This window comes from Ranitomeya imitator, chromosome 5 (assembly GCF_032444005.1).
Source record: "Ranitomeya imitator isolate aRanImi1 chromosome 5, aRanImi1.pri, whole genome shotgun sequence".
In the NCBI taxonomy this organism is placed as follows: Eukaryota; Metazoa; Chordata; class Amphibia; order Anura; family Dendrobatidae; genus Ranitomeya; species Ranitomeya imitator.
Genome location: NC_091286.1, coordinates 266,052,322 through 266,067,362, shown reverse-complemented (window position 1 = coordinate 266,067,362; position 15,041 = coordinate 266,052,322). Strand labels below are relative to the sequence as shown.

General features: G+C 42.6%; 1 protein-coding gene across 1 annotated transcript in view; it reads left to right on the top strand.

Moving 5' to 3' along the window:
• The window catches only part of REV3L (REV3 like, DNA directed polymerase zeta catalytic subunit), a 291,259-nt gene that overhangs the window by 230,440 nt on the left and 45,778 nt on the right, over positions 1 to 15,041 (top strand). The window contains exons 16-19 of the mRNA XM_069726145.1: positions 419 to 544; positions 1,776 to 1,965; positions 4,430 to 4,535; positions 10,463 to 10,578. Coding sequence (XP_069582246.1) covers positions 419 to 544; positions 1,776 to 1,965; positions 4,430 to 4,535; positions 10,463 to 10,578 — 538 coding nt within the window. The remainder of the gene's footprint in view (positions 1 to 418; positions 545 to 1,775; positions 1,966 to 4,429; positions 4,536 to 10,462; positions 10,579 to 15,041) is intronic.

Sequence of the window (15,041 nt, the reverse complement as noted above, 5' to 3'; positions counted from 1 at the left end):
ACGCGTCACATACGTCTGGGGAGGGGAGAGCAGCAACTTTGTATGGATGTATGTTATTTGTCCGAAGGCGGGGAGAGTGGACTACCCCTCATAGCCTGCAGATCGCCACTCTCTGCAACTGATAATTGTGCCGTCTAATTGGTTAGTGAGGGAGCCTAAAGACTGCAGGATACTGACCACTAGACGGCCAGCGCCAGTAGGCTAAGCGCTATATACGGCATACAATCCAAAGTATACACTGTATGGTTTGAAAAGAAAAACTTTTTTGTTAAATGCTTCTAGTGTTGGGAAGACACCAGGCACAACATTTTCTCGTATTCTACGATGAAGTCCTGTTGCTAGAATGATCTACATTATACTCTGCTGTTTATGTCTTTGTATATATGTGTTAATGCTTTTTCTTCCTACTTATGCATAGAATCAGTTTGCTGCCATGGCTGATGTAAAGAAAGAAACTTCTCAGATTGAGGGTCCATCTCTAAATAACTCTTATGGCTTCAAAGTCAATGTACAGAATTTACAAGATGCAAAGGCCTTGCATGAGGTAAGAATTTATTGCCCAAAGGAAGAATACGGAGTAGATATGGAGCTAGCCACACAGCATAAAGAGCAGTCTGCATCTGTGACCTGACCATGATGTCTTTCTTTCACAAATCATTGTCTTCCATTCCTTTAGATCCATTCTTTTAGTTTTCTTCCACATTGAGATATCCAGTCATATACTTTGTGTTTTGGTAATTGGAAGTGGCAGTACTAAGACAACCTCCCAAAATACATTCAGGCTATGTGCACAGGTTGCAGAATTTCCGAGGCATTTCTGCAACTCCCTGCCGCGGGTATAACGCATACGGAATTGGCATGTGTATTCCCACTAAACGCTAGCGTTTTACAAGCGTAATTAGCTTGCAGAATGCTAGCGTTTTTCCAAGCAATCTGTAGCATCGCATGGAACACTGATTGACAGGTTGGTCACACTTGTCAAACAGAGTGTTTGACAAATGTGACCAACTTTTTACTATTGATGCTGCCTATGCAGCATCAATAGTAAAAAGATATAATATTAAAAATAATAAAAAATTGTGATATTCTCGTCTTCCGACGGCCCCCGCAGCCTTCCCTCTCCCCGCAATGCTCGCTGCAGCTCCCGTTCCCAGTAATGCCTCGCGGCCATGACCCCAGATGATGTATTGGTCTCGCGAGTGCTACATCATCACAGGTCATTGTCGCAAAGCATTACTGGGAACGGGAAGACTGCGGGGGCCGCCGGAAGGTGAGATTATCACAATTTTTAATTTATTTATTAATTTTTATACAGGTATATGGTTCCCAGGGCTTGGAAGGGAGTCTCCTCTCCTCCACCCTGGGTACCAACCACACATGATACGCTTGCTTCCCGCATGGTGGGCATAGTCCCATGTGGGAAGTAAGTGGATCAATGCATTCCTATTTGTGCGGAATCGCCGCGATTCCGCACAAAGAATGAACATGGTGGTTTTTTTTCCGGAATGCAATTCCACCGTGGAAAAAAACGCGGCATGTGCACAAAAAATGCAGAATGCATTAAAAATGATGGGATGATTAAGTAAGCCTTTTTTTTTTAAGTCATTTTTTCGGTGGAAAACAGATGAAAAAACACTAAAAAAAACCACTAAAAATCCTGAACGTGTGCACATAGCCTCAGTGTTATTCATTACCCACACAATCTATTCGATAACATGTCTTTCTAGGCATCATGTGACTCTCGCTGATAATTACCTTGTGCCTTCTTGTTATAGGTGCAGCACCTGACGCTCATGTGCATGGAGTTACACGCAAGAACTCGCCGAGACTTGGAGCCAGATCCTGAATTTGACCCCATCTGTGCTCTATTTTACTGTCTGTCATCAGACTATCTGCTCCCAGGAAGTGACCAGAAAGAAATGGCTGGTGCAATTGTGATTGCGCATGAAACATCTGCGGATAAAGGTGCATACATTCTTGTCATGGCTTTATTTATTGATTTGATTTTTAAGTGATTTAGCAGACATTTGTTCATTTAGATTCCTAATGACTGGTCAAAGTTTGTAATCTTCAATAAACTTTTCACCCTGTATGTAATACTCATTCTTGCAGTTCTGACACCTAATTATCTTTATATGTGCATGTACACGTTTTTTTTATTTCTTGCCTCAGAGTTAGTGTAGAGCAAAACCAAATTGTGCTCCAATTAATTTCTTTGGTTTTGCTATAGTTTCTCGTACTTTGTACAGGTCCTTCTCAAAAAATTAGCATATAGTGTTAAATTTCATTATTTACCATAATGTAATGATTACAATTGGCCTGCCAACTCTCCTGACCTGAACCCCATAGAGAATCTGTGGGATATTGTGAAGAGAAAGTTGAGAGACGCAAGACCCAACACTCTGGATGAGCTTAAGGCCGCTATTGAAGCATCCTGGGCCTCCATAACATCTCAGCAGTATCACAAGCTGATTGCCTCCATGCCACGCCGCATTGAAGCAGTCATTTCTGCCAAAGGATTCCCGACCAAGTATTGAGTGCATAACTGAACATTATTATTTGATGGTTTTTTGTTTGTTATTAAAAAACACTTTTATTTGATTGGATGGGTGAAATATGCTAATTTATTGAGACAGGTTTTTTGGGTTATCAGGAGTTGTATGCCAAAATCATCAGTATTAAAACAATAAAAGACCTGACAAATTTCAGTTGGTGGATAATGAATCTATAATATATGAAAGTTTAATTGTAATCATTACATTATGGTAAATAATGAAATTTAACACTATATGCTAATTTTTTGAGAAGGACCTGTACATATTGCTTCATGGCTCCCCTTTTTGAGTTGAACATTTTATTTATATAGTTTTCCATGAGTAAGTGTCTGAGCAATCCGGCCTGGGTCCTTCTCTGCCCCCATCTACATTAGGGTCATCTGACCCAAGGTGAGGTGTTAACACTAGAGATACGACCATCCTGCTTTGGTACACCTTGTCACAGTGAGATGGCTTTTATGTTTTGTTTTGTTTTTTTAAATCAAAATAGTGTTAACGAAGTACTCTGTTATTTACATGTACTGTTATTTATTTATTAAGTTACTACAGGGTACCGTGTTTTTCAGACTATAAGACGCACTTTTCCCCCAAATTTTTTTGGGGGGAAACGGGGTGCGTCGTATAGTCGGTATGTACTTAGTTAGCGTGGTGGCAGCATATTCGGTGGTGTGCTGGGGGGCTCCGGCGACATTTTGTGAAAGCCTGGAGCCCCCGAACTTCTATTGCCTCGATGCTGTGGCCTTCAGGAAAATGGCCACCGGAGGCGGCGCATGCACAGATTGAGATCTTGGGACGAAATCTTGTTGCCGAGATCTCAATCTGCGCCTGGGGAATCAATCTGGCCTCCGGAAAAATGGCTGCCAGATTCGGCGCATGCACAGATTGAGATCTCTGCTCCGAGATCTCAATCTGCACATACGCCGCCTCCAGAGGCCACGTTCCCCGAGGCCACAGCATCGAGGCAATAAAAGTGCGGGGCTTCGGGCTTATACAAAATGTTGCCGTACCCCCACATCACCGAGCACCACCAGGCTGGGATGGGAGCGAGATCATTGCCCTGCAGCACCAGACTGGACTGGGATTTCCTGGAGACCACCGTATTGCAGCAATGGATGTGCGGGGTCTCCGGGCTATCACAAAATGTCGCCGGAGCCCCCCAAACAGCCAAACCTGCGCACCAGTCTGGGTCATACCCTCACCGGACCTCCAAACACCCCTTGTGACTTTGCTGCCGATCATCCCCGGGTAAACTGAATTCAGGACTGTAAGATGGACCCCTATTTGATGCAATCATTTTTCTCCCCATTTTCCTTCTGAAAATTTGGGGGTGTCTTATGGTCCGGTGCGTCTTACAGTTCGAAAAATACGGTATATGCTCATTTATTTATTTATTTATTTATTTTAATACATAGAGTGTCCGGACATGCAGCAAGTACAGGCGAAACACATAAAAACGTGTGTTTCTCCATACTGCATGGCTGAAAGCTAGATTGCTAGGAACTGTTAATTTGTGCATAAATGTAATTTTGGCCATGCAGCAGAGTATGTACTTAACTTTAACTGCCTCTGTTTTACATATGCGAATCTTTCCATGCTCCGTGCCAACTTGCAATGCATTATCCTCTTTAGTAGTGATGCTGCTTAGCATAGTTTAAAAGGAGCTAATGTGGTCACAGCATTTATTATTGTCCGGAAAAAGTGTTTCTGATCATTTGTGGTTACTGAAATGCACTAAACAATAACTTAAGGCTGTCACTGACAGGCAGGAATTAGCACATTTACCAGCAGCGATGAAAGTCATACACCACTTTACAATAACATAGGTCCTGAGCTGCATTTTTAATGTATATTTTCTTGGGACTTAATTTTTTCAGATGCCAGAAAACCGTTATTAACCCGATCTGGAATCGCAGACTTTCAGACAACATACGTCAGTGATGAAAAAGAACTCTTTGAGCAATTCGTCAACTTAACCAGGAGGTATAATACTGTGTTGTGTTGAGAAGAGTAGATGGTGTTCTTTGGAAATACGATCCAGTAGCATTTTTATTTTCTTGATAGAAACTGTCTTTCATGTGCCATTCATTGGGAGTAAATATAGTGACCTCGTAACTTTTTTTTTTTTTTTTAATTCAAATACATTTTTATTGAGAATAACATTGCATTTTACATATTAAGTTCTTGTGTTCCGTGCAAAGTTTTCCCAGTTTTAAAACCCCACCATTCCCAACTAATCCCTCCCCACCCCCATAAGACAGCTCACCTCTTTTAGTAACACCTCTATCAATGATACTTAGAGGATTTTATCCCACTTAGGACCACATACGCCATGTTTAGTTTTCACTGAGTCAGGCCCTTGACTTTCCCATCCCCTTTACCTGTCCTCATCCCATTTCAAGCCTTGAATACCACAGTTTATCAAACCTTTCTATTTTCCCTTGTTTCTTGTAAATCCCTTTTTCCAATGTCAGACCCTGCTTTACATATTGATGGAATTCTCTTCTTGTGGGCGGTTCTTCCTTAATCCAATTTCGTGCTATTACCTTTCGGGCCATATACAACAATCTGGCAATTGCTATCTTCAGGGTGTTATCCACTCCAATCTCATCTACATATCCCAGTAAGCACACCATCGTTTTCCTTGGTACCATGCATCTATAAGCTCCTTCCACACGACTCAAAACCACCAACCAAAATGCAGCCAGTCTCGAACACGTCCACATCATATGAAATATTCCAGCATTTATAGTCTTGCACCGCGGGCACTCAGAATCAGCACGCAGACCTGCGTTGTACTGTACGTCTGGAGATTTGTAAACTCTAGCTGTGACACCCTATACAGTTCACTTAGTAACAGCTGTGGAACCCACTCCAGCACCGACTCCCAAGTTTCATTCTCCAGTGGGCCCAGTTCCCTTTCCCACTTAGCTCTCGCATTTATCGGACATCCCAAAAGGAATGTATGCAGTAAATCTTTATATAGGGTGGAGATAACCCCCCTCATAGTCCCTTCACCACACACATATTCCAATACTATATCTCCTTGGATTCTAATACATTCGCCCCTGTTTTGAGCTCCAAATGTGTGCCTCATCTGCGCATATTGATATTCCCCCGAGGGCCCGAGACCAAACTCCACCTGCAATTGGGAAAAGGATTTCAACTCTCGCTGCTCAATTATCTGATACACGTAATGAATTCCCTTGGCCTGCCACTCTGGTGATACCCCCAGTGCCACAAACTCCGGTAAATTATTATTATGCCATAAAGGTGAGAATCTAGTCAGACCCGTAACCCCACGAATTTTTCAATCTACCCCACAGCTTACATATCAAAAATATAGTTGGATACAATTTCCCCAATGCCCCCAGGGAACCATCCTCCAGACACTGTATCACTGGACATCTTTTCGTCACCGTTTCCATCAAATGCTGTGCCGCACTGGACGACACCTCATGCGCCCAGCCCTTTAAATGTTGACTCTGGGCTGCAAGAAAATATACTTCAGGGTTGGGCAAAGCCAAACCACCATCTTCCTTTGGGTCGCTGAAGCGTCTCCAGTCTGATACGTGGATATTGTCTCCCCCATACCAGACTCCTAAACAGGGAATTAATCTGCCAAAATTTCCTGCGCAGTATCCAAACTGGCGCATTATGAAGAACATATAGTATTTTAGGCATGAAAATCATTTTAATGAGATTAACCCTGCCCACCACCGACAAATGTAACTTAATCCAAGCATCCACCTTTGCCTTAAGTACACCTAAAACTGGAGTCAGATTCCTATGTAGGAAGTCCGTGACTGGTACAGAGATCCATATCCCCAAGTATTTAAATTGACTTACCATCTTAAGTCACCCATCCTCCAGAGGCTCACTCCCATCCTCTCCCACTTCATCCACTTTAAACAGAATTGACTTACTCCAATTTATCGTCAGTCCCGACAAAGAGCCAAATCTTTCAATGAGCCCAATGGCACCCCTCAAGGAAGCGGCCGGGTCAGCCAGAAACAGTAGAATATCGTCCGCGTATAGCGCTACCTTCTCTTCAATTATTCCGTACTTATGCCCAGACACCTCATCAGACTGTCGAATTGTGGCAGCCAATGGCTCCACAGCCAGAGCAAACAAAGGGGAGAGAGCGGACATCCCTGCCTTGTCCCTCTAGCTAGTTTTATAGACTGAGAACTCCCCATTCACTCTGACGCTAGCCACTGGCCGCGAATGCAGCAGCTGAATCCAGGACACAAACTGCGAGCCAAAACCCATGCACTTCAGCACCTGCCAGAGCTATCCCCATTCCACACTATCGAACGCCTTATGGGCATCTAAGGATGCGATAACTCTCTGGCCATAGTTGTCAGACCTAAGCTGCAAATTCATAAACAGCCTCCGCAGGTTGACCACTGTGGATCTGTCAGGCGACCTCATAACTTTAAACCCCTAATTGTCCATATTCCGATACACTCACACTTGGGGTCCCATCTGTGGAAATCTGCATTGCAATTCTTTAATGTATTCTTTTCAATTGTGTGCCATACTTTGTTTTAGGAAATAGGTTATGTCATATAATTTGCTCTAACCCCTCTAAGAATGTATTTTTTCCATTGTTGTACCTACAATAAACCCTCTGGAGCGGACTGCCCTGTGTTTTACTTATAGATATCTTTTAAAGAAATTTCCTTACAAATGTTTGTATACTTCAATTCAAATCAACTTTCTTATACTTTCCTCTACATTAAAATTACAACTCCAAAAAGGAAAAGTTATGTAAGTGACATGTTCTCTAGACATGAGAGGTTATGTTCACATGTTGCGCTTTTGCAGAGTTTTTTGATGCGTTTTTTCAAAGAGCTGTGTTTTTGCAAAATACAGCATGTCCGTTCTTTCAGTGTAGCAATAGGCACTGCAAAAAACACTGCAAAATCTCAGGTATCAGGTTTTGCTGTGTTTTTGGTGCCAAAACCTGATGAAGTTGAATCAGATTTTATTTTTTTTACGCATCAAAAACACAACATGTGAACATAGCCTTAAAGGAAACCAGTCATCAGGTTTTTATACCCCAACTAATGCTATCCATATAAGGGCGCTGTAGTGTAGATTACCTCCATATTTTTTTTTTCTTTTTAGAAATCTAGGTTTACGTTTTAGAGAAATGTATACTCGCGATCATTGGGCAGGCAGTGCAATTACAGCTCTGCTGCCTCTCTTCCCTATTCACCTCCTGTCAGTGATTGACAGGTTACTCGTTCAGCGACTGTCCTCTTCTACTTGAGACAGGCATCATTTCCTGAAGGGATAGATGCACAAGTAGGTTCCTGATGGCGAAGACTGTCAGTGTCTGGCGCAATCTTTATAGTTTGCCAATCACGCCAGATGCTGGCAGTTCTCTTCACTGGGACGACGGGCACAGTAACGAACAGCAGGAGGGAAGAAGACTGTATGTCTAGCATGATATGCAAATTATGCACACCGTGCCAGACTGTCTTCTTCATCAGGACCTTAGTGTACATACACCAGCCCAGGTGAATGATGGCGCTTACATTACATTTTGGAGGAGGAAAGGCTAGTCACTGAAAGAAGGTGGACCTTTCAGTCACTGACAAGCAGCAAGCGGAGAAAAGGGAAGAGAAGTAGCAGAGCTGTAAGTGCTTTTCCCTCCCCGTACACTTGTCTCATTTGTAGAATAATTCAACAATACATTTCTCTAAAAGATAAACCCAGATTTCTAGATTAATGGTATCAATGTAATTCGCTTTACATGTATGGCATTAGTTTGGGGTAGTAGAGCTAGATGACAGGTTCCCTTTAATCATGCGCAAATGATAAAATGGAAACATTTGCAAAACGTTTTAATTTATTCAGTTTAGAGTATGAGCATGAGCATGCTAGCAGTGAGGTTATTAAGTTGTCTGAGGAAGGTTCTGCCACGCTGAATGCACAAGGGCACGCAAGTCATCAAGATCCGCTGCTGGTAGCTCCCTTTGCAGTTGCCAACCAATGATGTCTAAGATGTGTTCGATGGAAGACAAGTCTGGAGGCTCTGCAGGCCCTGGTGGCACTTTTAGACCACTCAGGTTGCTTATAGTACACGAGTAACATGTGGACTGACATGGTGAACAACAGCTCCTGGGATACTTTAAAAAGATGGTCGTGCCACTGGTTCTATGACCAAATCATTGTAATGCTGAGCTGTTTACTTCTAATTAACAGAGGCATTTCTACTGCATGGAATGCGCCTCGGTGACAATCATAGCGAAACGTGTCCGTAAAATGTAGCCTTTATTGCAAGACTTCCATGTTACAGATGGTTGTATTTCACACTGTACTGATCTTTAGGCTTAACCCAGTGGCTTTACTTCACTAATTAGGGGCAAATAGATGTTGTTAAAACGGCCTCAAACGTCCTTTCTATCCCATTTCAAAATACCGTATGTTGTCTCATCAACTTTAACCCATGTATAAATGAAACAACCTACAGTTTTCTAGCATACATTGTGTCAGATCTTCTAAAGGTACCGTCACACTAAGCGACGCTGCAGCGATACCGACAACGATCCGGATCGCTGCAGCGTCGCTGTTTGGTCGCTGGAGAGCTGTCACACAGACAGCTCTCCAGCGACCAACGATGCCGGTAACCAGGGTAAACATCGGGTTACTAAGCGCAGGGCCGCGCTTAGTAACCCGATGTTTACCCTGGTTACCATCCTAAAAGTAAAAAAAACAAACGCTTCATACTTACCTTCAGCTGTCTGTCCCCCGCGCTCTGCTTCTCTGTACTGGCTGTGAGCACAGCGGCTGGAAAGCAGAGCGGTGACGTCACCGCTCTGCTTTCCGGCCGCTGTGCTCACAGTGAGTGCAGGAAAGCACAGCGCCGGGGACAGACAGCCGAAGATAAGTATGAAGCGTTTGTTTTTTTTTACTTTTAGGATGGTAACCAGGGTAAACATTGGGTTACTAAGCGCGGCCCTGCACTTAGTAACCCGATGTTTACCCTGGTTACCAGCGAAGACATCGCTGAATCGGTGTCACACGCCGATTCAGCGATGTCAGCAGGAAGTCCAGCGACGAAATAAAGTGCTGGACTTTCTGCAGCGACCAACGACAACACAGCAGGATTCTGATTGCTGCTGTGTGTCAAACTGAACGATATCGCTAGCCAGGACGCTGCAACGTCGCGGATCGCTAGCGATATCGTTTAGTGTGACGGTACCTTTAATTTTCCAGATATTTCCTTTCTGCGAGTGAATATCTTGAAACCAATGAAAAAACGCTTACCGTATATTAGGTCATACAATATTTCATTTATACAGTGATTAAACAATATATAAAACCCAATAATTTTTTTAAAGGGATTGACCATTTTCTTGTCGAATTTTTATGTGCCATAAAATGTTTTTGGGTCTCTGAACTACCCCTATTTGCTTACTCCAGGTGTTTTCAGTAAGGCTCCCATTGTCAATAGTTAAGACTTGTAGAAATATGATGTAAATAAGAATCAGGGTGGGGGCAATCATATGATTTATCTAGGTGACCACTTCCCGGCTCCATTCACTTTTGCACAGGAGCGGGTAACAGAATTTCCTGAATCTAGGTCTGCACAGAAGCGGACAGAGGCAAGGGGCAATTGGCAATATACAGAACTACCATATACGTAAATGGAGGGAAAAATCACATGCACAGCCATCTTTCTCTTCCAGGAGGCATATAAGGAAAGACAGAGAAACCTGTAAATGTGCCAGAAATGCCCAGGATGAGAGAACTCCTTTAAGTTCCTTATTGAATCGTTTTCACTATGCAAATACTCACTGGCTCATTTCCAACAGTCTGAGTTTAGAACGACCTTCTAATGTTCCTTCTATGTGCATGATAACTTTTTTATATTTTGTCTTTGACTTGTCAAACAGGTATGACCCAGATATTCTGCTAGGATATGAAGTCCAGATGCATTCCTGGGGTTATCTTTTACAGAGGGCATCCGCCCTTAACGTGGATCTTTGCCAGCAAATGTCCAGAGTACCTGGTGTGTTTACAATCTGTCAATATTAAAACAAGCTCATGGAAGTTCAAGTCCCCAATGTGTTCTTCTACATTAAAAGTGAAAATAATGAATATTGCTGTTTCCTTGACCAGATCACATTGTTTAACCAAGCGCAGGAGACGGCATAAAAAAATAAATGACTACCGTATATGAAAATAAATGCCAGGATTGCTATTGTTGATCATAAAGCCCCCCAGCTCACACAATATGTTGACACAAGAACTATAAAAAAAACAACAACTTTGTATTGTAGTAAAACTTGACTTGCATAATAAATATAACTCAAGCAACTCGCACAATGAACACTAAATATTAACTTTTTTTTTTTTTGCATCGTCTACCAAACAAAATTATTGCAGTCTAGCGAATGAATTATATTTACCCTCAAATGTTGACATACAATTCATCCCACAAAAAAAAAAACAAGCAGTCCGGCAACTGCATTGACTGTAAAAAAAAATAAATAAATTAATTAATAGCTCCTGAAGTGTGAAAATGAAGAAAAAAATGCTAGTTTCTTAAGACACAACATAGGTGGCCAGTAAAGTTTTAGAATCAATATTACAGGGTACATGGACACCCAAAAAAATGCTTCCAATTTACCAAATGTGGGTCCCACTTCACACTTTTTTTTCAAAACAGAACTTTCAGTGACTCCAGAATAATAAAAAATGGTTTTAACTCAACACGTTCTAAATCCTAAGCTCCCCGTCTCGGTCTGTGCTTGTCTGGTGGATTAACCTTTTTGATGGGTTCTTCGCGATAACATGACTTCATATTGGGTTTTCTGAATAAAACACCTTTTGTGACCCATGACATGCATTATGATTCCTATATATAGAAATATATTCGTAATACGCACGCATGTACGCGCGCACGCACGCACGCACACACACACACACACACACACACACACACACACACACACACACACACACACACACACACACACACACACACACTCGTGGAGGAAAGTGTTGGCACCTTTGAAGTTGTCAAAGTATTTCTCCCGGAAAATTATTGCATTGCACATCTTGTTGTATACATGTTTATTTCCTTTTGTGTGTATTGTAACAATCCCAAAAAACAGAGAAAAAGTTGAACAAAACCCCCCAAAATTATTGGCACCTTTCCAGAATTATGGATAAATAGTAGTGATGAGCGAATATACTCGTTACTCGGGATTTCCCGAGCACGCTTGGGTGTTCTCCGAGTATTTTTTAGTGCTCGGAAATTTAGTTTTTATTGCCGCAGCTGAATGATTTACATCTGTTAGCCAGCATAAGTACATGTGGGGATTCCCCAGCAACCAGGCAACCCCCACATGTACTTATGCTGGCTAACCGATGTAAATCATTCAGCTGCGGCAATAAAAACTAAATTTCCGAGCACTAAAAAATATTCGGAGGACACCCGAGGATGCTCGGGAAATCTCGAGTAATGAGTATATTCGCTCATCACTAATAAATAGCTTTGTTTCAAGCATGTGCTGCTCGTTCAAACTCACCTGTGGAAAGTAACGTGTGGTCAATATGAAAATCGCACCTGAAACTAGATAAAAAAGGAAGAAGTTGACTTAATCTTTGCATTGTGTGTTACAATAAACATGGAGAACAGAAAGAGGGGAAGAAAACTGCCGGAGTGCTTGAGAACAAAAATTGTTAAACAATGGCACCAATCTCCAGGTTACAAATCCATCTCCAGAGATCTTGATGTTCCTTTGTCCACGGTGTGCAACATAATTAAGAAGTTTACAACCCATGGCACTGTAGCTTATCTCCCTGGTCCTGGATGGCAGAGAAAAGTTGATGAAAGGTTGCAACGCAGGATAGACTGGAAGGTGGGTAAGTGGCCCCAATCAAGTTCCAAAGAAATTCAAGCTGTCCTGCAGTTTCAGGGTGCATCTGTGTCAGCGCGAACTATCCTTCCACATTTGAATAAAATGAAACGCTATGGCAGGGGACCCAAGAGCACCCCATTGCTGACACAGACCTATAAAAAGCTATACTGCAGTTTGTCAAAATGTACCTGAGTAAGCCAAAATCCTTTTCGTAAAGTGTCTTGTGGACAGATGACCTCAAGATAGAGCTTTATGGTATAGCACATCATTCTACTGTTGACCGAAAATGGAATGATGCCTACAAAGAAAAGAACATAGTACCTACATTCAAATATGGTGGAGCTTCAAACATGTTTTGGGGTTCTTTTGCTGCCTCTGGCACTGGGGGTTTTGACTGTATGCAAGGCATCATGAAATCTGAAGATTACCCAAGGATTTGGGGTCGCAATGTATTGACCAGAGTCAGAAAGCTGGGTTTGCGTCCTAGGTCATGAGTCTTTCAGCAGGACAATGACCCCAAACCTGCTTCAAGAAGCACCCAGAAATTGATAGAAATACAGCTTTGGAGAGTTCCGAAATGGCTAGCAATGAGTCTGGATCTAAATCCCATTGAACACCTGTTTAGAGATCTTAAAATTGCTGTTCGGAAAAGACACCTCACAAATATGAGAGACCTGTAGCAGTGTGCAAAAGTAGTAGGCAAAAATTACAGTTGAGAGGTGTAAGAAGCTTTTTGATGATTATAGTAAGGGATTGATGACAGGTATTTATTCCAAAAGGTGTGTAACGAAATATTGAGTTGAGGGTTCCAACAATTTTGTCCAGCCTATTTTTTGAGGTGCACAATCCCCACTCCATAAAATTGCACACTCTCGCAGAAATCTCAAACACCTTGATTTACACTCATTTTCTGAATCCCATCTCCCTCTTGCAGATATACATTCCTTACACAATGCAGATGCTGCTGCTGCTTTATATAACACCACAACTGCTGCAACTCTCAAATCGTTGGCCCCCCTTCACATACACCAAAGGCACCCCATCCTGACTAAAGAACTGAGGCTGACTTCCAGAATTGCTTAGCGGAGATGGTAAAGATCACATTAAAACGAGCACTTCATCACAATCAAATAGTCCCTCACTACTTTTAAGTCCATACTCACTTCAGGAAAACAAACAATCTTCTCATCTTTCATATCCTCACTGTCTCACAACCATAAACAGCTATTCAACACTTACAATTCACGCCTCATCCCTCACATCTCAGCTGAAGACTTTGCCTCATTCTTCAAGCAGCAGATTGATAACAACAGAGAAAGCTTGGGCCTACAGTCCCCAAATCCCCTCCTCATAAGTATGCAGCCCTCTCCCTCCAAAACCAGCTTATCTGCCATTACAGAAGGTCAATATTTCTCTCTACCCTCCAGTTCACATTTCACCTCCTGTGAACTTGACACTATCCCACCCCACCTCATCCCAAACCTCACCACAGTCTTCATCCCAACCCTAACCCATCTCTTGAACCTATCACTAACAACTGGTGCCTTCCCCCTCTTTCTTCAAACATGCCTTAATCACACTATTCCTTAAAAAGCCCTCACTTCATCCATCCTCTGTATAGCTATTGCCCCATTTCACTTCTCCACTATGCCTAAAAACTACTGGAACAACATATCCATTTGAACTGTCCTCCCACCTCTCCTCCATCTTTCTTTTTGACCGCTTATAATCTGGTTTCCGACCTCATCATTCCACTGAAACTACACTGACTAAAGTAACCAGTGATCTTCTAAGCACCAAATCCAAGCAACTCTACTCTATCCTCCTCCTGGGCCCGTCTCTGCTTCTGACACAGTGGATCATTCCCTCTTACTACAGATTCTTTCATCTTTTACCATCACAGACCTGGCCCTATCCTGAATCTCTTCATACCTAACAGACCAGACATCCAGCATCTCTAACTCACACACCACCCCCTCATCTCGCCCCCTAACTATTGGTGTCCCCAAAGGTTCAATTCTACGACCCCTGCTCTTCTCCGTCTACACCTTCAGCCTAGGATGGCTCATAGTCCCTCGGCTTTCAGGATCCTCTCTATGCTGATGATACACAGATGTACCTCTCTGGATCCGGTACCACCTTACTAGACAGAATCCCACAATTTCTGTCCGCTATCTCATCCTTCTCTGCTAGCTTTCTAAAACCTAGCATGGGCAAAACAGAATTGGTCATCTTCCCCACCTCTCACACCTCTCCAATCTATCCTAAACTCTGCTGCTTCACTAATCCTTCTGTCACCCCGCTATCCCTCAGCCTCTCCTCTGTCAAGTTTTTCACTGGCTCCCCATTTCCCAGAGACTACAGTTCAAAACCTTAACTATGATGTAAAAATACTTGGCACTCTTATAGGTGTGTTCAAGAACTTATTGAGTGAAGAAATTCCAGAAATAAATTAATGTTTCGGTCAATACCGGACCTTCATCAGTCATCTAGATAGAGGAGATCTGTGTGGCAGCACGCTATGTGGGAGTCTGCAGTGTCCACTGCTAAGGCTAGTTTCACACTAGCGTTTATCCGGGCTGCGGAGGGATGCAGACTTCCTCCA